General features: G+C 43.0%; 2 protein-coding genes across 2 annotated transcripts; both read left to right on the top strand.

The window, feature by feature from the left end:
• The first annotated feature begins 1,852 nt into the window (after window positions 1–1,852).
• Window positions 1,853–14,383, top strand: ppl (periplakin). Its single transcript, XM_028411566.1, has 22 exons — window positions 1,853–2,133; window positions 5,548–5,647; window positions 5,956–6,110; window positions 6,616–6,736; window positions 6,823–6,948; window positions 7,051–7,092; window positions 7,309–7,470; window positions 7,571–7,678; window positions 7,762–7,857; window positions 7,943–8,065; window positions 8,161–8,307; window positions 9,148–9,299; window positions 9,390–9,490; window positions 9,588–9,745; window positions 9,828–10,006; window positions 10,093–10,231; window positions 10,343–10,536; window positions 10,637–10,787; window positions 10,876–10,959; window positions 11,042–11,158; window positions 11,298–11,390; window positions 11,473–14,383. The coding sequence occupies exons 1-22, from the start codon at window positions 2,084–2,086 to the stop codon at window positions 14,143–14,145; spliced, it is 5,271 nt and encodes a 1,756-aa protein (XP_028267367.1). The 5' UTR covers window positions 1,853–2,083; the 3' UTR covers window positions 14,146–14,383.
• A 707-nt stretch (window positions 14,384–15,090) lies between these two features.
• Window positions 15,091–21,835, top strand: glyr1 (glyoxylate reductase 1 homolog (Arabidopsis)). The gene is made up of 16 exons (XM_028412217.1): window positions 15,091–15,194; window positions 16,176–16,212; window positions 16,299–16,378; window positions 16,462–16,600; window positions 16,934–17,044; window positions 17,384–17,467; window positions 18,595–18,648; window positions 18,815–18,865; window positions 19,061–19,134; window positions 19,301–19,400; window positions 19,508–19,618; window positions 19,989–20,090; window positions 20,170–20,332; window positions 20,477–20,656; window positions 20,733–20,857; window positions 21,010–21,835. The coding sequence occupies exons 1-16, from the start codon at window positions 15,157–15,159 to the stop codon at window positions 21,082–21,084; spliced, it is 1,524 nt and encodes a 507-aa protein (XP_028268018.1). The 5' UTR covers window positions 15,091–15,156; the 3' UTR covers window positions 21,085–21,835.
• Window positions 21,836–22,445: the final 610 nt, after the last annotated feature.

Raw genomic sequence — 22,445 nt, 5'->3', positions numbered from 1 at the left:
GTTTGGACACCCCCCCCCCCCAGCTTCCTGGATCCCCTCTCTACCCAGCTCCCCTTCAACAGGTTCCCTTCTCCTTAGACCAGGGTTCTCAGCTAACTACTAAAGCCTGAAGCTTGTGTCCACAGCCCAGCACATTATGTAGTTTACATTGTCTCTAAATAAACTCTGTTTACCATGGGCTCTGCCTCCCATGTCTGAGTCTGGGTTTTTGGTTTTGCTAGCCTAGCTGCAACACATAAAGAAAGTAAGGCTAGCTCATGGTGTTTGTTAGCATCATGTATGTTAAAACACTAACAATCAGAGCTCATTTTTAAGTGGTAACACAATATAGACATTTAAAGAATTTTGAAAATAACTTAAAATTCGGTTAAAACATGACAGATGATTCGACTGAAGTTTTACAGTGCAAGGTGTTCTGTTGAATTTTATTGGATAATAGAGACCCACTGTTTTTTACAGTGCAGCTGGCACCTGTAATGTTAGAGGTAGAAATGTTTTACTGGGTTTCATGGAGGGGGAAAGAAGAAACAACACAACACTGAACTTTTGGTTTCCTAAAAGAACATGGAAGCACACACACACACACACACACATATCATTGTGTGGGATCACATCCTCCTTCTAGCTGATAACAACCTTTACTTCCACGGTTGAGAGGTCATGGCCGTCAGCCCAGCTGTTGAATGACACTGCTTCATTCCAGCAGTGGGATGAAAACAATGACTGTGTTTGAAGAGAACTGCCGCTCTGTAGCAATCCTCACACAGCGTTAAATGAGGAGAGGAGAAAAACAGACACAAGCCAGTGATTATCAGGAGGCCGTGTTCAGAGTGTCAATAACACCTCATGGAAAATAACTCAGAAAGGGCTGCAGCGCATGTTACGACAGGTAAAAGATGAAACTGGATTTCAGACATGAAAACACTGCACCGCTGCTTTAATGAAGGAATGTGTCATTTAAAGAAAGTCGTTATTTTCTAACAGTGTTTAAAACAGCTGACTAAAACATGCAGGACAGGAGCACAGACATGAAGCTGGACTAATAAACCATAATGCATCACTGAAACACCCCCCCCCCTTTTCCCAAAACCAGGATAAAGACAGAGGATAGAGAGTCATAAGGCATTCTCTGAGCTTTAAAGCGTCATATTTTGAAAAGATAGGCTATATTTTATCATAAAATACGATTGTAGATACCAAAATCTTTTTTCAAACCTAACCAAGTATCTTTGTGCCTTAACCAAAAGAGAGTGGAAGTGTCCTAAAACACAAAATAATATGATATATATATATATATATATATTAGCAGCTTCTAATGAAAGTGCATGTATGCAGTGAGATATCTCAGCATCAGCTCCTCAATTCTTTTATTTTGTCAGTCTCACACACACACACACACACACAGTAGGAGTCTGACTGGTTCAGCTGGTGGCTGACACACCTCCGCCCCGCCCGCCCACACATACACCCCAAGGGCGTTTCCATGTCATACTACAGGCTACATGTTAATAAACTGCATTAAATATTATATTCCATTATGTGCTTTTTTGTCCTGCAGCACACTGACCGCCCCTCATTTATACTCTGCACTGTCCTCATGTGTGCTGTCACACCCTGTTTTACATGGTTTTTACATTTGTTTGCATGTTTTTTTGTGTGTGTGCAGCTTTTCCTCATATTTTTTTACGATTGAATTCAACTTGTGTGGGTGTTTAATTTTGTAATTTACATTTTTCATTAATAAACACGCGCGTGCACGTGTGCGTACGCGCGCGTGTGAGCGGGGCAGCGGGAGGGGGCGGGGCTTTCCTCGGCGTGACCACACCTGTCCTGTGCTCGGCTGACAGGTACGGCAGGCTCAGAGAGGACTACAAGTGAGCAGGTGGAGGAGTCCAGTCCAGTGTCGCAGGTCGGCTACAGGAGGAAAGCAGAACTCTGACATTCAGAAGTGTGTGTGTGTGTGTGTGTGTGGAAATATCTACTGCAGGACGACACACACGCGCACTGTGCAGCTGGAGCGAGCGGGGCACACGGAGGACCTGCTTTATTATTGACGGAAACCGCTGACAGGTGACCTGTCACCATGTTCAAGAAGAAGAGCAAATCCACCATTATAACGCAGCCGAAGCCAGCGTGAGTAAACCTCCATACAGCGGTCTGTGACGTCAGCCGGTTCTGTTAGCTGTGCTCTGTGTGCTAAACAAGAGTTCTGCCGAACTTCGCCCAAAAAGTGTCCATTTAAAGTGACCAGGTTAGGGTAAACCTCAGAAGTAGTTAAAACAGTGAGTTGTCAATATGCTGGCTTGATTACATGCTAAGAGTTAAGTTTACAATGATTTAAAATCAGTTTTATATAAAACATCATGTTTCTGTTTGACTGCTCAACCGAACTTTATTTAAATCAAGTCAAATACAGAGTAGGTAGGTCCTTCTTCACAGACCAGCAGCTTTCATCACGGTGTACAGTACCAGGATTATATAACTGACACCTGTGGTTTGTCCTAAACTGCTAATTTAAAAAAATCTCCAGTTTAAAGTGACCCCTCCCAAATCTTTCTTGCTAACTTTATTGTGTTCAAAGAATTAAAACATAGAAATATTGATATGTAATTATTTCATTGTGTGCACATAAAGTTTGTAAAGTCTTTACTTTTCTAAATTTCACTAATTTCTTGACTTATGACTTATAATGAACCTACCGACATGCAAAATGTAAAATTGGATGTGTTGTGTGTGTGATCAATGGCAGAAAAGGCAGAAAACCTACAGATTATTGCATAATGTGAGCTTTAACTCCAGCAGCGAGGGTGTGGCTGATAAGCTGTGCTGTAAAGTTGTAGTAACTGGTTTGATAAGTATTCCCCTGCGCTCCTTAGAAAGATCAGTGTTTGAGGAATTGCTCGCAGCCTCTCCCATGATCGCTGGAACCACCCCGTATTGTTTTACTGTCGGGTTCGCCCAGCCTGCTGTACACCTCTCAGATTATTTTGCCCTGAAGTTAGTTTATTTAATCATCGCTAGTTCCTTTGAGGGAGGGAGACGTTTAAAGATAGCAGGGAACAAATGCTTCCCGTCACTCAGTAAGGGCATCAGGAGGGCCTCAAAAATAACAGCCTATGGTGTTGAACACCAAATGTGTTTCTCAGTGCTAGCCTGTGTTCCTGACACTCTCCCGCCTGCCTGTAAGAAGACGTTTTATCTGATTGTCTGTGAACTGTGCAGTGAAATGCTATTTATTTGAAGTGAAATATCAGTCCTCATCATACATCATCATTGTAATCTCTGCTGAACAATGTGGTGCCCCGATAATGACCATCAGACACTAGTGGAATCCTAAAAATGCAGCTACACCCTCATCATACAGCTCCTTATGTATCTGATGAGCTGTCAGCAGAGCTATAGCACAAGATGGCTGCAACACATAGGCTAACCAGCCGAGGATTAGAGCTTGAATTAATTAAGAAACCTTTATTAAGGCAGCCCAGCAAAGAGTGCCATACACCAGTGAGTACACTGGAGGCTATGCGGGTAAAGTGCCTTGCCCAAGGACACACAACAGTGACTTGGGAGGAGTTGGGATTGAACCACCAACCTTCCGGTTATTGGACAAAAACATTACAAACACACAAAAACATTAATGCTACAAGCATTCAAATCACAATGTATGCATGTGTGTGTCATCCAAGTATTGTTGATGTTGTGGGGACCTGGTTGTTGTCTGGTTGTACACCTGCTTTTTGGGGACGTGTCTGCTCTACAGGGGCACAGAGCATGTCCTCATACCAGTGGTGAAGAAAGGTCCTTGGGTTAGCTCGAGGAGTGGTGATCCAGCGTTCTCATAGATACACCCACTCATGTGGGTGTGTGGGAGCAGCTTGAGCCCCACCCCGGGTGAAACTGCTACACAAGCGGTGCAACCAGAAATGACAGCAAACTTGTCTCGGCAGATGCTGCTCATTTGCTGCACTGCATGTCCGTGACTGTAGTCGAAACTTCTGGCATCATGTTGGTTCACACAAACAATCAACACTGAGAAAGGCAAAATCAATAAAGGAGGAGCTGAGTCCTTTGACTGAAAAAACAACTATGATGTAAGAACTTAAATGTCCGTCCTCTCACATGTGCGGCGGGCTCTTGAGAGGGGGCAGGGCTGTGTTATTGTTGTGATGTTCAATGACAGAAACAAGCCCTCCACACCCTCTATGATGTAGTGCCGGAGAGTTCTGGTTCTAATTTGACCCGCTCCGTGTGGAAACACGTGAGTTGTGTTTCTCAAGCTAATGGTCCGGTGCCAGTTCTTTCCTCAGAAAACAACACAACACTGAAATAGTGCCAGTGAGCTTTACTGGGTTAAGGTGGAAATGTGTTTACAGCACAAAACGCCACAGAGCAGCAGGAGTCAAAATATATCTGCTGCTGGCTATGATGGGATTACTGATGACCAACATTAGTTTACACCTGGTTGCATTTTCCTGCCCTCAAAGCAGCGCTGGTACTCGTTCAAGATTATGAAGGGAAACAGCACTGAGCACGGTGAGGGCTGAGCCATTTCAGATTCATTGATTTAGGAGGCCTACAAGAGAAAGGGAAAGTTTCAGTGAGAAAAGAGAGCTGCACGTGTTTGTAACATTGTGTTCGAACACGACAGAAATCCCCCTCGGGTGTGGGCCTCAACAAATGATTGCCTTCTTCTGCAGAACTTGACGGCATGCCACCAGTTCCAACTTGTTCTCTTCACTATTTCATATAAAAAAAAATAAAAAAAACACGACTAGTTTTCAATTTCAGTCGATGTGTGTATCCAGCAGGCGTTATGCAATTGTGTACAAAACGGTGAATGGGTGGATGTGCATGGGTGGGTGTGTGTGAAGTGATGGTGTGTGGATTTGAATTGACAGACACAGTCTCTTCTGTCACGCTCACACAAACACAACCAGAACATTTTAAAGGGTGGTTGATCTGATTACTTGTGTGTTTAAAGGACTATTTAACACAACCTGTGGGATATTATTGTCAATATTTGTATATTAGAGTTATAAGTGTGTAGAAATTTAAAGAAATCATATCAGCAGCATTTTCTCTGACTGTAATCCCAGGCCTGTTGATGCATGCCAGTAATTCAAACAATACCACCGGTAAGCTGTTACTGTTGATTTTCATCCAGTCAGTCAGATCCACTGCTGGCATTGTTGGTGTATTATGATTCCCAGAGAAATCCTCTGAGTCACCCTCTTGGTATGAAGATCCCAGAATAAATTACACGTTAAATACAGTCAGTCGAACTATGATATCACATCATTAATGCCTATAAAACTGCCTCATAAAACAGTGTCTCTGTTATGAGGTAGTAGATGTAGCAGCATGGTGCATGAGGTTCCAATTCACTTTGACTTTTGGAACTAAGTCAAACCACAGGAGCTATGTTTTTTCCCCTATTAAAGCAGCCTAAGAGAGATAATGTGTCTTTAGTGCCACCTTCAGTTTGTCCTGTAAAGAAGCATTTTAGGGAGAAACGTATTTCCATTCATGTTTCTGTTTATTTTCCAGGGCACCCTCCACAGAACTCAGCACTCTGATTGAGAAGCTGCAGAAGAATGCTGATAAAGTGGAGAAGAACATCTATGATGTTGAGCAGAACCTCAACAAGGTATGGTCTAATATCTAATGCTAATGTGTTTTTAATATATTTAAAATAATAAATGATAATGCTAATAAACTACAAGATAAGACCACAGATTGTATTTCCTCTTAGCATCTTCAGCTGCTAACTAAGCAGATTATGTTGTATTTGAAGCTAATAATACACAATATAAGATCACATTTACCTAGCAACATACAACATCATTACCGGCTTACTTTCCAAGAATGTATTTGTGGACTTTCTTGCCCCACATTTTAGCCTTCAGGCTGCAAACAGGTTTGTTGTAAACTTGTATCTGATGTGTTTGCCTGCAGGATGTGAGTAAGATCAATGAGGGAAAGCAGCCGCTGTACCAGGATGACACCAACAAGAGAATCTTGAACTCTCTTGAACTGCTCAAAAGCCTGGACGACGACGCCGCCAACGCCAAGCGCCTCCAGCATCCACAGGCTGAGATGATACAGCAGGAGTAAGTCGTTTTGTCAGTAGTTTGGGACAATAACAAAATATCTAAACTACAATATCTTTAAGTCAAATGCAATATACTAGTGCCAGCACTACACGAACAAAACATTCATTGATGAGTAGTCAAATGTTTATTCTAGTGACAAAGTTCATAAATTGCTTTGTGCTTAATTACTTCTGCTTTGCATTTTTTTTTTAATTGTAAAATAAATTCAAAAATGTTCTGTACATAAATCTTAGTAGTTTGCACTAAAATAATAATACAGCCGGAAAAACTGGCTTAGGTGTGGCCAGCACAGAGATGCAGACTGGTTGCTAACAAAGACCTGATTAAAAAAGATAAACACTGAGGGAGTGGAACTACCTGCAATGCTCCTGATCAATATTAACAAAGGACTTGCTTGAATACAGAACGACAAAAGAATGTCATTAAGTATTTGGATCAGTTTTATACTTAAAATTGCTTTTTAAATGAATTTAATTTATATTACCTGCTTGTGTGTGTTCAGCATGAGGCAGCTACGTGAAAGAGTGATGAAGCTGAGAGAGGACCATGACCGGATCTACCACCTGACTCGCACAGAGGGGGTGCCTAGCATCAACTGGGGCAACATGATGGATGAGAAACTGGTAAGAAACATACCTGCACTCAGAAAGGTGTCATTTGTAAAGGAAACACATGACACCGTTGACTGATGGGTCTTTTTTTTGTCCAGGATAACCTGAACAACAAGGGTTTTGGCCAGGACCTGCCAAGTGTGGAGAACGAGGTGGAAGAACACAACATCTTCCACAGCGAGGTGGAGGCACTGGCTCCTCTCATCTCCACAAAAGGAGACAAGGTAGAAACACAATTCTGAAGAGTCGGAGTGTAGTAACAGTAAAGTGAGGCAGTGAAGGTCCTCTGTGGCATGACCCTCATCATGTTTTCTTTGTTTCTATAGGAATACATCAGCGGCCTCCAGATGAAGTACAACAAACTGCTGGTAATACACTGACACATTTTTATTGTCTAAGCCAACAGACGTGTAGACTGTGCTTCCTGCATCTCTTAGCAGCACACATGCCTTTAGGCTTTTGGTTAGCATAACACCTGACATGTCCTGGGAATACCCGTCATTAAACTCTCTATGTTATTACATAATGTTGATAAATAGCATATTACTTGGTCGCGGCTCTGAGTATTTACTTACCTCATTTAGGCCAGCTCCGGCGAACGTCAGCGCAACCTGCTGAGTCTTCGGGACTACATGCAGCGCTGCACCAATGAGCTGTACTGGATGGACCAGCAGGCAGAGGAGAGGATCAACTACGACTGGAGCGACACCAACCTGGACTACCGCGCTCGCCAGAGGCAGTATGAGGTAGCTAGGCAACTCACACATACATCACATATAAAAACAAACTGCAGTGAGACTCAGTGCATACAGGGAATGGAAGCTAACAGTGTACTCTCTGGAACAGAACTTCATCAGTAAATGTCTGGAGTCTAAGGAGGCCACCATCACCAAGCTGAATGACGATGGAGAGAACCTGATCGCTGCTGAGCATCCAGGGAAAAATGTGATTGAGGTACATGCCCATCCATCCAACAGGCCCATCCATTCCAAGGGCCTGTTCTTCTTTCTTAACATGTGCTTCCCCATCGTTCTCAGGCTCACATGGAGGCAGTCCACGCTGACTGGAAGGAGTACCTGAACCTTCTCATCTGTGAGGAGAACCACCTGAAACACATGGATGAGTACCAAAAGGTTCGATGCAGCAGACACATGATGTGAAAATACACACACAGACGCTGATAAACAGGAAAAGCTCACAGTTTTTGTGTATATACAGTACCACAAGGAGGCTCGTGACACTCAGGACCTGTTGAAGCGACTGGAGACCGAGGTCAACCAGAAGTACAACCCAGAGTTCAAAGATGTGTATCAGATGGAGGGACTCATCAGAGAGCTGGATGTGAGGATTTGTTAATCTGACAATGCATTACAACAGACATCACAACAACCCTTCTCCACTACACTGAAAATATACTCCTCTGTCTGTGTGTGTAGGACCAAACTAAGGCCATGGACCACTTTGATGAGCGGGTCAAGGCCCTTCAGAAACGCAGCCTGCAGGTTCTGCCTCTCAAGTACCGCAGAGAAACACCCCAGAAGCTGCTGCCCGTTGAAGCCCTGTGTGAGTTTGACACAGATGAGGTAAGTACAGTGATTTTAAAAGACTACACTACACCACAACACAACACGCTGGAAATACTGCAGCAGCATGTTAACATGTATGTTACGAGCACCAGGTGGCAGTAGTCAATAATCATAAAACCTACAGAGATAACTCTGCATACATACAAACTGTAAACAAAGACGTGCTTCCTTAACATTAACACCATCTCTTCCGCCTGAGTATGTGTAGATTTTTTACTGTTGTTGTGTGCGTCACTGTGTTTGACTTACCACGGCAACGCCCTCAAACATGAAGTGGACCAAGCTTTGGGGAAATTATTCCATAAACCTGATGAAGCTTGAGTTTTTTTTATGCCTCTCAGTGCTCTAATCCCAGGATGTTCCCTCACTCTCCTTTTTTTTGTAAATACTGTAACTTAAGGGTTTTTCAGCATAATGTATTCAAATCCCATCAAAAGAGAGCCCTGTCTGAGACTCAGCCTGGGTATCTTATTTAAAACCCCTGGGGATCAGAGCACAGAGGATTTTGGAGAAGTACAAAGAGCCTATGGAGCTCTTCAGCTTAGGCGCAGCAAAGATTTTTGTGTTTAGGCTGTCTGTTAATTTAAGGTTTTTGTCATTGGCCGCATGCAATTAATAGCATTGAAATGTCCCTGGTGTAGGTAACACATGGTGTGTGGTGATCCGTCATCTTAACTTTTAGCTGTGCATGCAAACATGAACTGAATGTACAAACAATGGCAAAAAACCCCAAATAATAATCACAAATAGAATGTCATTAAATGATTCTCTTAGATTGTTTAAGCTATGTTTGTGACCCAGTAACAGATGACTAATGTAACTTTTGGATGTGCACAGGGGCAGATTTTGCGTGGGGAGAGGTACACTCTGCTCCGGAATAATGGGGCCAAATGGGACGTGAAGGACGCAGCTGGACATAAACTCACAGCTCCGGCCGTCTGCTTCATGATCCCCCCCACCGACCCAGAGTCTGTGGCGATCTCTGATAAGTGAGTGTGTAAAAAAGAAACGGAACTCATCACATTTTATCCCACTGTATCCCAGCTGTAACAGTGTGGGTTTTTATTGTACACTTGCAGCCTGGTGAGCCAGCAAAAAGCCGTCCAGAAGAAGATGTCAGGCAGCAAAACCACTTTGCTGAAACGCTTTGATGAGCTGAAGAAGTCGGGTGGGACTTCAGGTACAGGACACATCAACACACCCTTAATCGTGCTGGACTAGCACCAATAATTTTTTGCTCAGCTTGTAATGTTTTGTATGATCGTGTGCTGCCACAGACAAGCAGGAACAGCAGTGCCGCCAGCTGATGGCCGGTCTGGATAAAGTTGTCAGTGACCTGGACAAACAGGAGAAATCCATTTATACTCTAGTGCGCCCACCGCTGGAGCAGAATAGGCCACTGCAGGATAGTGCTGACCGTCTGCAGGAAATGAAGGTAATGACTCGTTGTTTATTTCTCACAGTATCTATTTTCCTTTGCCCTGTTCAGCTCATCAACCACAACATTTTTTTTCCAGGACATTGCTGCAGCTGTCACTAAGATTGAACCAGAGAAGACCTCTAAGGTGCAGGAAGCAAAGAGCTTCTTGGCCTCAAACCCAGGTTGTGCCAGTGCACCTCAGCTTCACAGCAAGGTGGATGAGACAAACAAGAAGTACACCAAAGTTGAGCAGCTTCTTCAGGGCTCTCAGGAGAAGTAGGATCCCTTACATGTTTTCTGTTGTAAAGGGTTTAGAACTGGTTTGAATATGTTTAAAACCTAATAACTGTCTTTTGTTTTAGATTGAAGAATTCCAATCAGCTGGAGACATCACTTCAAAATGGAAAGACTTTACTGTCCACCTATGAGAACAAGTTAGCCAGGGAGGAGGTAGCTCCAGCCGACATCTCCTCACTGGAGAAAACACAGCGGGAGCTTGCAGTAAGATGGCTCTGACATTTGAATTCTCTTCAATTTGTTAATGACAGTGTAAAATGTTATGACACCGTATTATTACGTGCACTCAGTTTGTCTCTGTTGCTTCCCTGACAGGATATTGGATCAGATCTGAGATCCCAGAGGTCCACAATTGCTGAGACAGAGCAGAACCTCCGCTTGGCTAAAAGTAGCTGCGACAACATGGCAACTAAATTCCACGAGCACTGCCCTGATATCGAAAGGCAGGAAGCTGACGTCCAGAAACTCAACAAGCGCTACAACAACCTCAACAGGCAGATAGACGCCAGGTAAGATATTTTGAAGAGTGTTATTGAAGAAGTTATCAAAGATATGTGCGTCAATGATTTTTTAAAAATATCTCCAATTTATTTTTCCTGTGTGTTGCAGGTCTCAGAGTTTGCAGAAAGCCAAGATGTCATACAACAACTACCGCAATGATTATGACAATCTGAACAACTGGCTGTCTCGGGTCCCAAACTACGAGCCCCGTGAAACTGATGACGTGAGACAAGTAGAGACCAAGCTTAAGAATCAGAGGGTAAGAAGGAGAACAAGCAACAAGACAATTTATGCTCTACATACTTCTTGGTGTGGTCAGTGTCATAACAAAACACTCCTTTTTACAGAACTTGCTGTCTGACATTGCTCGCAAGGAGTCAGACTTGAACAATGTCTCCAAAAATGGCCAACTTTACCAACAAGCTGTCAAGGTGAGACATGTTGCTTTCTTTGATTTTTCAAAGAGATAAAGGTTCAGTGATTTTCTTTTTACTGACTGTTTCTCATTTGCAGGACTATGAGACTGAAACTGAGAAGTTTAGATCTATCCTTGACCTTGAGGATGGACTTGTTCCTCAGACATACAAGAGGAGCAGACTGGAGTCACCTGCACTGACAGTGAAGGCAGAGGTGAGGTCCACTTTGATTCTAATAGAAACGTATCAGATGAAAAAAGGTTTATTTTTCAGTTGAATTGCTTGCAATATAAACTACAGACCCGTAGTGAAAGACTGCTGTAACACAGAAATGAACGTGTTTTTGTTTGCAGGAAGCTGCTATTGAGGCAAAGTTTACTGAGGTGAATGCAGTGAACAAGCAAAGGCTGCAGAATCTTGAGTTTGCCCAAAGTCTTCTCAACCAGGTGAAATATTCTGACATGATAAAAAGTTATAACATAAACATTATTAAACAATGGTGTTAATAAACATTTTTTTCATCTATAGCAACCTGAGATCCCTATGGTCCAGGCCACAAATGTGAAGTCAGTCAATGCTGCAGCCCCAGGAGAAGAATCATGGAGAGTCAGGAAGCAGCTGGAAGACGAGATCCAAAGGAGGGAGCTGCTAGAAAAGGAAATCCAAACCATTCAGACTGACATTTATGTCCTTGAGGGACAAAAGCCCCAGGACACAATTGTCAAGAAGGAGTTGATTAAAAAAGTTGCAGACCCCCAGCTGGATGAGGAAGTCCACAAAGTCCAGCAGAAACTGTCAGAGGAGCGCCGCTCTACCCACGTTCTGGAGAACGACCTTGAGGTTCTAAAGTTGAAGCTGCGCGGCCTTGAGACTGAGCTTAGAGAGGGTGCACAGCAGTACACGGTGAAGGAAGTCTTGCGTATAGAGAGAGATCGTGGTCAGGAGGAGGAGGTTCGCAGGCTTCGGGATGAACTGGAAGAGCTCAGAAGGCAGAAGCTGATGAGAGACAACCAGCTGATTGAGATACAAAAGCAGGTGACACTCTTGGCTGAAGAAAAGAACAAGGAACAGGAGGTGATCACTGAAGAGGAGGTGATCAAAGTCCAGAATGACCCTAAACTTGAAGCTGAGTACAGAGTGCTCCTGGACAGGAAACAGAAGGAAGTAGACAACAGAAAGCAGCTGGAGGATGAGCTGCAGTTTCTGCAGGATAAGCTCAGAAGGCTAGAGAAGGAGAAGGCCATTGCAGAGGAGAAGATATCCATCAAGGAGGTCCTGAAAGTAGAGAAAGATGTAGCCTTTGAAAGAGAGGTGGAAAACCTCAGGAGGCAGTTTGAAGATGAGAAGAGCAAGCGAAGATCATCACAGCGGGAGAGGGCTGATCTCCAGAGGAAAATTTCCAGTCTAGAAGAGGAGAAGTCCAAGGTTGTTATTCAGGAGAAAGTGCGGGAGATTGTCCGCCCCGACCCCAAGGCCGAGAATGAGGTGGCCAACCTCCGCCTTGAACTTGTAGAGCACCAAAGAAGGTATAAAGATGCAGAACTCCATCTCAGGTCACTGCAGGATGAGCTGACCATGCTGAGAAACAGAGGACCTCAAGTGGAGGTCAAAGAGATCATCAAAGAAGTAATCAAGTACAAGACAGACCCGGTGACTGAAAGAGAGCTGGAGAAACTTCGCAATGAAATTGTGGACAAGACCCATCAGACTGAGAAATCTGAGATGGAAATTCGCCAGCTCCGTGATGAAATTGAAAGATGGAAGGCAACCAAACCCCAGGTGCAGACAAAAGAGGTGGTCAATGAAGTTTTGCAATACAGAGAAGATCCCAAGACAAAGGAAGAGATTGAGAGTCTGAAGAGGAAGCTGGCTGATGAGCAGACGAAACGCCTTGACCTGGAGAGAGAACGTTCAGCCCAGGAAGATAAGATCAGACTACGGAAGATAGATCTGTCTCAGATCCGTGAGAAGATTGTTCAGCAAGAAGTGGTCAAGGTGGAAGAAGATCCTCTCCTCAAGTCAGAGTGTCAGAGCTTCTTACAGAACATCAACAGCGAGCAAAAACTGAAGGACAGCCTGAAAACAGAGCTGCAACAACTGCAGAGGCAAAAGGCTGACCTGGATCTGCAGCTGGAGGAACTGGATCGTGAGCGGAAGGCAAGGCGTGAGGCAGAATTGGAGATCCAAAGGCTTAGGGTCAGACTTCATGAGCTGGAGATCCGTGACAAAGAAAACCGTGAGAAGGTGACCGTCAAACAGAAGGTAGTCCTGCAGCAGGATCCCCAACAAGAGAAGGAACACGCCATCCTCAGACTACAGCTGGAGGAAGAGAAGCACAAACGCACGCTGCTTGAGAAAGAGATGAATGTCCTCATCCAGCAGCAGCTCACCCTGGAGAAGATGGATGTGAAGGAGAGAGTTGTCCGCACTGAGAAAGTCCAAGTTGAGCGTGACCCAGAGGCTGAACTCGAAATTGAGAACCTGAGGAGAACTCTGGAAGATGAGAAACGAAGACGGCGAGAACTTGACATAGAGTTTTCCTCCATCACTTCTAAGCTTTCTGAGATGGAGTTCTCAAATACCAAGTCTACAAAGGAACTTGACCACATGCGTGATGAAAACAGCCGCCTGCAGCAAGAGGTACAAAGGCTACAGAATGATATCCGCAAGCTTCGGTCTGAGATTGAGATCACCACCAAGGAGACTCACCTTATCACAGAGACCGCACCAAGAGAGGATGGGAAGAACTTGGAGTTGAGGCTTGATTCACTGCAGAGGGAACTCGCCGAGCTGAGGGGCATTACAGGCATGAAGGATGACGAGATCGAGAAGCTTCAGAAGAGCCTGGCAGCAGTGAGAATGAAGAGGGAACAGAGGGAAAGCCACCTCCGCAGATCTATTGTAGTTATTGATCCTGATACAGGCAAAGAGATGCGACCAGAGGAGGCCTACAGGCTCGGCCTGATCGACTGGAAGATGTTTGTTAACCTGCAGAGCCAGGAGTGTGACTGGGAAGAGATCACAGTCAAAGGTCCTAAAGGAGAATCCTCTGTTCTTCACGACAGAAAGTCGGGGAAAAAGTTCTCCATAGACGACGCCTTGCGTCTCGGGCACATCACACAGCGCCAGCTTGATCAGTACAACAAAAAAGAAATCTCCATCCAGGAGTTTGGTGTAATGGTGTCGGGCAAAAACCCATGACAATTCTAACATTTGATTCTAAGAGATTTAACTTGTTTTAACCTGTCAGAGCTTTTCATTACTCCCACTCTTGACTTTAATGCTGTGGTGACATGGCCTTATTTTGTACTTTTGCCTATCCAATGTATCCTAAATGCACTGTGTATTTATTATGCATATTCAGTTTGCTGGTACTGGAATAAAAAAAAGAATAAATATGCTATACTATGGTTACAGCCATCTACATAACACATGATGTCATAGGAAACATTTGCTCGCTTGAGCTTTAATTTCTAGGTATTAGGGTTCAGAACATATCTGTGATTTGATGTTGTCATTGCAATGATTAAAGGTACAAAATGTTATTGTATTTATGGTGGTCTTCTTGGGTTAACTTACGTGTGCTCTGCAAGCTTCAATAAAAGTCAAATCAAACTGAGAATGGTGTGTGTTTTTTGGTATAATTCACCTTTTATTTACTATATTTTTATAGTGAGACCCTTTGTTTAATTTTATATATTATATTCTTGTAAACTAGAGTGATAAGCATTTAAAAGGGATTCTCCAAGCATTTCCCTTCATATTTAGGGTAGGTAGAGATGGTGTACTGCAGTACTCCCACCAACAGGTGGCAGTACGTCCTATTAGAGCTCAACATTGATGCACACGGACTTAGTTTTGCATGGCTCTCTTACAGTTTAAAAAGACATTTAATCAATTATTCATTGTAAATATAATATGAATCATGATACCAGTTAAGTATATTTGTTTGAGGCATGCAGAGTTTCTGACACAAGGTATTTTTATTTGTGTTTAGTTCTGTTTTCTACAGTCTTTAGTTGTGTTTAAAATTACCATATATTATATACTATGCTATATTACGGTAGAAAAGTGTTCTTGAAATCATGTAAAGTAATAATAAACAGAGCTGCGGATGTTGCATAGGGAGGAAGGGTTTGTCCTCACATGTGATTAGTGGGTGTGTGTTGTCTTTTCCTCTCATTCAGTGCGACGTTTTATTAAAGTTGTAAGATGGCGACTGTGCATTTGAGGATCGGGGACCTAGTGTGGTGAGAAAACCTTAAATACTGTTTAAACACGCTCTGTTTTTTGCATTCTGCGCACAAAGTAGTTTCTTATGAGTTAGTCGAACAGTAGTGTATGTTGTTGGTTTTAAACAAACGTTATAAATGGAAGTGTTCTCGTACTAGGTTAGTTGATGGTCAACCCAAACAAATTGCTAACCGAGCTGACTCAGCCAGCAGCCGTCGTTAGCTAACAGCTAGCTTACAGAATAATGTTTAGACCTTAACATGAGAGTGTTTCACGGGTGAAAAGTTGCCTTATATTATTTACATTTTTTCGCCGATGTGTTTGTTCGTAAAGCTTCCCCAAATAGTTTTCATTTCTCGTGTTGCCGAAATGTTTTGGTCTGTGACGAGCTTTGCTAGCGCCGTAGCTTATAAGCGGATATAACGTTAGCTCTGAATCTTTTCGGCTTCCGTGTTAACTGTAACGACTCTTTCTCCGCAAACGACAACCGTTAAAACTGTATTGACTGTACAGATGTTGAATGTAGGTCAACTGAAGAAGATAAGTGGTGTACTTTTGTAGAAAATACCGTCTGTCTCATGACACCCTGTAACACCAGTTGGTGTCCGTCACGGTGGTGTTCTCACCAACGTTGCTCCACAAGTGTTGTTGACTTGAATCCTTCATCTCACTTTATCCCTTTTCTTGTTTTAAATGCCTAAAAGCTGCTTTGGGTTGCGTTAAAATTATATATTCAACGTCCACGTGCAGTCTGTGAAACACTACAAAAATGTAAAGTGTGTACGACCTCTGAGGACATAATGGCAAACATGCCTCAAACTCTGAGCAACCATTGTGCTGTACTGCAAGATTTCAAAAGTAAATTCTTAAAAGAGGAAGGCATAAAAAGGACAGACTGACTATAAAAGTTGCCAAATTTTGAATGATATCCTTCCTCTGCTTTGTAATATGTCTATGTGCTAGATTTACATCACAGCTAAATTGCAATCTTATTTCAGGGGGAAGCTCGGCCGTTATCCACCATGGCCAGGAAAGGTAAGCAATGATGAATGACCAGGGGCCTGTTGTGTGACAACATTATACCAATGAATGCTTCAAAAAAACATATTCTCACATTTCAGATAGTGAGCCCTCCCAAGGACCTGAAAAAGCCCAGAGGCAAAAAGTGCCACTTTGTGAAATTCTTTGGAACCGAAGACCAGTAAGTGTACATCACAACCATGCTAATGTTTTGACTAACTTCACACTTCCATGTGTTGAGATTTGCTGTGTGTGTCTCTCCAGTGCCTGGATTAAAGTAGAACAACTGAAGCCCTACCACCCCCACAAAGAGGAGATGATTAAGATAAACAAAGGAAAGCGATTCCAGCAGGCTGTTGACGCAGTAGAAGACTATTTGAAGAAAGCAAAGGGGAAAGAACAGGTGATTGGGGGGTGGGGGGTCCTCTCAGACACTTTGTGATGGATTGAGGGTTTCTGGAAAGTCTGCATTTCTTCCTCCTCAAATAAAAACTAATTGCACCAGATGCACATGTTCCATGCACTGACTTCTAGGGCAATAATTCACAGGAGGCTACATGTTGAAATACAGTTGGTGCAGCCAAAAGGAAATTTAACCATATCAGTCTGACAAAATGAGGGAAAGAGAAAGAACTTTGTGATGGAATTAAAAAGTCAAATTCAGTCTAGTTGATTCAAAACAAGTTGTTGGACTTGTAATAACAGCAGCTTATATTTATGATCCATTTCTTGACAGAACTCAGATGGCAAAGGAGAGTCGAAAGGAAAGAAGGCACCCAACAAGCCACTGAAAATACTGGACGAAGATGATGAGGATCTGAGTGCCCTGAAAGACTCCTCTGAGAAGGTCAGTTTCCTACCAATTTCCCTATCATTAAAATGTGGTTTGCAAAATGAATGAGAATCCAGGTTTAGACAACCTGATTATCTGAAGTTCAGACTTTTATCTCCCTGCAGTTTTCCTTATCTTTATATCTGAGAACATGTGCCCTGAATGCATCTACCAAGCAAACCAGGAATTAGATGCATGTACTAATAGGTGACGTTTAGGTGTTTGGAGTTCTTTATTTGGTGCTCAACACTGTCTCCTTCATACCAGAGAAATATCCCCTACTAGAGCAGACATGGACCTCGCCAAATTCACCCTTTGATTTAAAGGTGAACCTGTGTCTCTTTCCTCCTTAAGGACTTAACTGACTCTGACCCCGAGCCGTCCACTATTGAGAGGCTGGGGGCTGGACCTGGCTCAGGATTCAATTGGGAAAGCAGTGTAGGTGAACCCCACCCCTTCCCACCAAGCCTGCCTTGCCTTGCTGTTCTTCTACCTGACCTTAACCTTTGGCTTTTAATCCACCAACAACTGCAGACCTTTCCCTTCTGACCTGTTTGGTGCTCACTCTAAAACTGCTCAGACTGTTTGTTTGCTTGTGTGTTCTTGGGATGGTCAGCAGCTCTCTACGTAGAGGCTCAGAAGGAGGCTGAAAATACAATTTGATGGTCAGCTTCCTGCTTTATTTTTGGCAGTCCTGAGAACCTGTTCCTTGGGACCAGGGTTGACATGTTTTAAGCCAGTTTACCCACCAGTTGTGTGTGTGTGTGTGTGTGTAATGAAAAAGAGCAACCCCAAAATCCAAGTTAGGTCAATATCTGCTTGACTTTATGGGAGTTGAAACATTTTCCAAATCCCTACAGTTGAGTACGCTCTATAGGTGTATTTAGATGTTGAATATATGATGAATATTGGCTGTTAGTGCAGTGCAGCTCATTTATGTATAGTCACTCATACCTTCTGCTGCTGGACAAGCTGGACATGACGGCCTGTTGAGTTGTGTTTTACTTTGCTGCTGTGGAAATCCAGACTGGGTGAATTCAAATTAAGCTCAATGGGTTGGTTTGCATGTAGCTAGCTTCCTTTTGGTGGTGCCCAGTTTCCACTTCCATTGTGAGAAGCAGATATTGACTGGCTTTATGGATTGGATGCTGCCACAGAATTATTTGCTTTATCCTTGGTTATTATTACTCCACCTTAAAGAGGGGCTGCCAGGTATCATTGGTATTGGTTATTAGAGGGGTGCAGACTTTTGAAAATGAAACATTTGTTTACTGCAGTTTGGATTTTCTTTCAACAGTAACTTGTCGCGTATTTAGGGGTGTGGAGTGTGTTCTGCTGTGTCAACTCACCCTTTCACGCTGCCGTCGATTTGGTGCAGTGACTACTTCTGCTCTCAACTTAGAAGCGTAACAACACTGCCTCATTCTGCCACTGGAGCTGCTGCAAAAAATGTGTCGTTTAGGCAAAATAGATGGTGTAGGTTTAAGAGCTTCTGCACGCTATTCCTTGTTAGGACAGTACACATCAGTATGATGCTCTCTCATTGAACTCTTCTTGTTTTGCAGCCTCCAAAGGACGACCCACATTTTCATCACTTCCTGCTCAGCCAGTCCGAAAGGGTAAGAGGAAGCATTACTATCATCAACATATGACGTAACATGCATCTGTACATTTAGTTGTTTCTAATATTTACCTCTCTTACTTCACATTCAATGTATAAAGGCAGTTTTTTTGGTCTTCTGATTAATATCAATATTAATGTGTGTGCTTCCCTTCTGCCCACAGCCAGCATCATCAATGGAACCCATTAGCAAGCGCCTGAAGATCATTGAAGAGGTAAAGCAATTACTTCATTTTAGTTCAAGTTATGAACAAATCAAACAACCTTTAATTAGCATATTATATTTTTGTGCTTACTGATTTGCTTTACATTTTGATCGGTAGTATTTTAAATGGCAACATGTCAGGAACGTGTTCTGTTACACTTGCCGTGTTATTGTGACATTGACGGAGTTGCTTTCGATTGTGCAGGACACAGGCTCAACATCTATCCAAGCAGCAGACAGCACAGCCATCAATGGCAGCATCACACCCACAGATAAAAGGTATTAACACAAAGCCCCCTGAACACCATTATCACAATGACTTACTAAATATAGCTGAAAGCAGACACACCTAGGTTGCACTAGCTGATTTGTGTTGTTTATTTGTGTGGATCATTTAGGAGCCATTTGTCATGTTGTTTATGTTTTGATTTTTTTTGCCCTCCAGGATAGGCTTCCTTGGTCTGGGGCTGATGGGCAGCGGCATAGTTTCCAACCTGTTAAAAATGGGTCATGTGGTCACAGTGTGGAATCGCACCGCAGAAAAGGTATAGAATCTGTATGTTACAATTTGGGCTGGAATGGTTCCTGAAGTCTAACTATACACAGGGTTGTGTTTGTATGCTGGTAAAGACTCAGACCCACTGTGTTTCAGTGTGACCTGTTCATCCAGGAGGGTGCCAGGTTAGGCCGGACTCCTGCAGAGGTGGCTTCCATGTGTGATATAACATTCTCCTGTGTGTCTGATCCAAAGGCTGCCAGAGATGTGAGTACACCATCTCAGCAACAGTGACTCATGAGTGGGTGGTTCAACATGTACCTCATAGCGATAATCTGACAGAAATCTCAGGTCCTGTTTCGTGTTTCAATAAATATCCTTCTCACTTTACCGCATTAAGACATGTCAGCAGTGTTACTAGAGGCACTTTTGCTTGCTGATCTTGGCGAGTGATTTTCCTAAGCTGCACTGTTTATTAGTATTTTGCAGAAAGAGCTCATAATTGGGCCAATGTTGAGATCAGAGAGCTGCTCTACCTTCCCTCGAAGGAGAAGATAAACAGATAGCTTAATTGGACTGACCTATATTACAGCTAGTTTCCTATGTTATCATCAGCTTTCTTTGTATTGCCCTGCAGTTGGTTTTGGGACCCAGCGGAGTGCTGCAGGGAATCAGGCCTGGCAAATGCTACGTGGAGATGTCGACCGTCGACCCAGAGACCATCACAGAACTGTCACAGGTATTCACCAACAGATCCACCCTCAATATGTCTGTGTCTTTAAATGTAGCATTTTGAGTATTTAATATTTAAACATCAGGTAATCACGTCACGGGGTGGCCGGTTCCTAGAGGCTCCAGTGTCGGGAAGCCAGCAGCTCTCCAATGATGGGATGCTGGTCATCCTGGCAGCTGGTGACAGAACAGTCTATGAGGACTGCAGCAGCTGCTTCCAGGCCATGGGCAAGACCTCATTTTTCCTGGGTACGTAGAGTAGACTGTTGGTCCATAAATGCCTCCACCTAATGTTTATGCATTGATCAGTCTGATCAGTGTTGGTGCCACTTTAAAAGAAAAGTTGTGGCTTTGTTTTTTTTGCGTATTTCTGATTTCACGTGTGCTCTAAAGGTGAAGCAGGGAATGCAGCAAGGATGATGCTGATCCTCAACATGGTTCAGGGCAGCTTCATGGCCACCATTGCAGAGGGGCTAACTCTGGCACAGGCCACTGGCCAGTCTCAGCAGACCTTCCTGGACATCCTGTGTCAGGGCCAGATGGCCAGCACCTTTGTGGACCAGAAATGCCAAAGTAAGCTGCAGTTTGAGCTGATCTTAGAAACAGGCAAAGTCAGCGATTAACTCATTTGTCGTCTTGCCTCTTACAGATATTTTACAAGGCAACTTTAAACCAGACTACTATTTGAAACACATTCAGAAGGACCTAAGGCTAGCCATCTCTATGGGTGACATGGCCAACCATCCAACCCCAATGGCTGCAGCTGCCAATGAGGTATGCTAAGGTTATACATTATCCTAGCGGTGAGATAAACTCACCACCCTGCAAAAGTGCTCATTCAAGTGAATATGACACATTTCACAGTAGAAACAGTTCGTTTAGAAGCATATGCAATTAAATCAAAACACCTTTCTGTTCTTGTGCAGGTGTATAAGAGGGCTAAGGCACTGGACCAGTCGGACAACGATATCTCTGCAGTCTACAGAGCCTACATTCACTAGAGCGAGGTGTGACCTATCCTCAGGACCACACAGTCTTTTAACCCCTTCTTACTTCCCCCTTTGTCATCTAATGTTTTTTGTTTTTTTTATTTGAAATTTTAGTTATTTCACTTTTTCCCCCAGTGCCAGCCACGTAACCTGCCCCGAACCCTGGGATTGTATTTTTTTTTTTATATTAAGACGCAACCATGAGCATTGCACTGACTGTAAATGAGAAGGAGGGTTACTCTGTAAGAATGCTCCAAACAAGGTTGTACTGCTGCAGTCTGCTGTGAGGGATGGGATGGGGAGGGGGGGGGGTCCTGGTAGAAGTAATGCAGGGTGTCTGGTGAGGATGGTGGGTCTGTGCGCCACTCTGAAGGCAGAGAACACTCTGGCAAATATTGTGGATGCAAAAACCCTGAAGATTTTTTTAGTGCAAATAATGATTTATTTAATTGAGTGTGATCTTTGCTTTTTTTTTTCTTTTAAATGTCCAGAAATCCATGAGAGAATACAGCAAGAACATGCCACTGCATTGCCTTAATATTGTAACCCCTGAAGTCTTTTCAATAATAGATGTATTTATTTATGTTCTTCTCTCTAGATCTTCTTGGTGCAGTTTGGTCATGGCTTCTTTCTGTGTTTGACAAAGATGATTTATGATTTTTGTTTTGGTGTTTCATGATCTCTCTTGCAGAGTTGGTTTAGGACAGAGCAACAGACATGTTGAGGCCTTAAAATGCAGTAATAATTGAGATTTCTCATCAAATTTCATTTCTCATTCCTAAACATCATCATTCTTTCCTTTGGAAGAGTTCTCGTTTATTTTGCTTCTATTTTCTAATATATTACTCTGAAACTAGATGAATCCACTTAAGTTTATAATTAAACCCCAACATCAGTCAAATATTTTGAAAGTTTTAAAGGCCAATTTTAAATCCTTGTGTGACACCAAGCTAATGGAGGTTTTACTTGAGGTTTTTAAGACTGACAGTTGCTGTAGAATCAGTCAAGAGCTGAGTTTAGAAATGTTACAGTGTAGTTTGATGCATACAGAGGTAACAGTTACATATTCAGCTGATCTGGTCCCCTAACTTTTCGTTTATGTCTAATATTAGTTGAGACTTTGGATTAAAAAGAACAAAAGGAGGTCGCTGTCTGATGATAGGAGTAAATTTTAACCACACATTAGAGGTCCTCACAGGTCGGCCGGGACTGGCAGATAATTAAGGAGAAATGTCAGAAAAATACCAAAGATGTTAGATTTCACTCATTCACTCCGTCCACCAGACTCTTGACAAGTTAGATTAACAAACCACATATTTACTTTGGAAGTTGTTGCTGGGAATGATCTCCCATACCTGTGTTGATAAAGTTCA

This window comes from Parambassis ranga, chromosome 8 (assembly GCF_900634625.1).
Source record: "Parambassis ranga chromosome 8, fParRan2.1, whole genome shotgun sequence".
Classification (NCBI taxonomy): Eukaryota; Metazoa; Chordata; class Actinopteri; family Ambassidae; genus Parambassis; species Parambassis ranga.
Note: the sequence above shows the minus strand (reverse complement) of the source record. Positions and strands in the feature narration are given on the sequence as shown.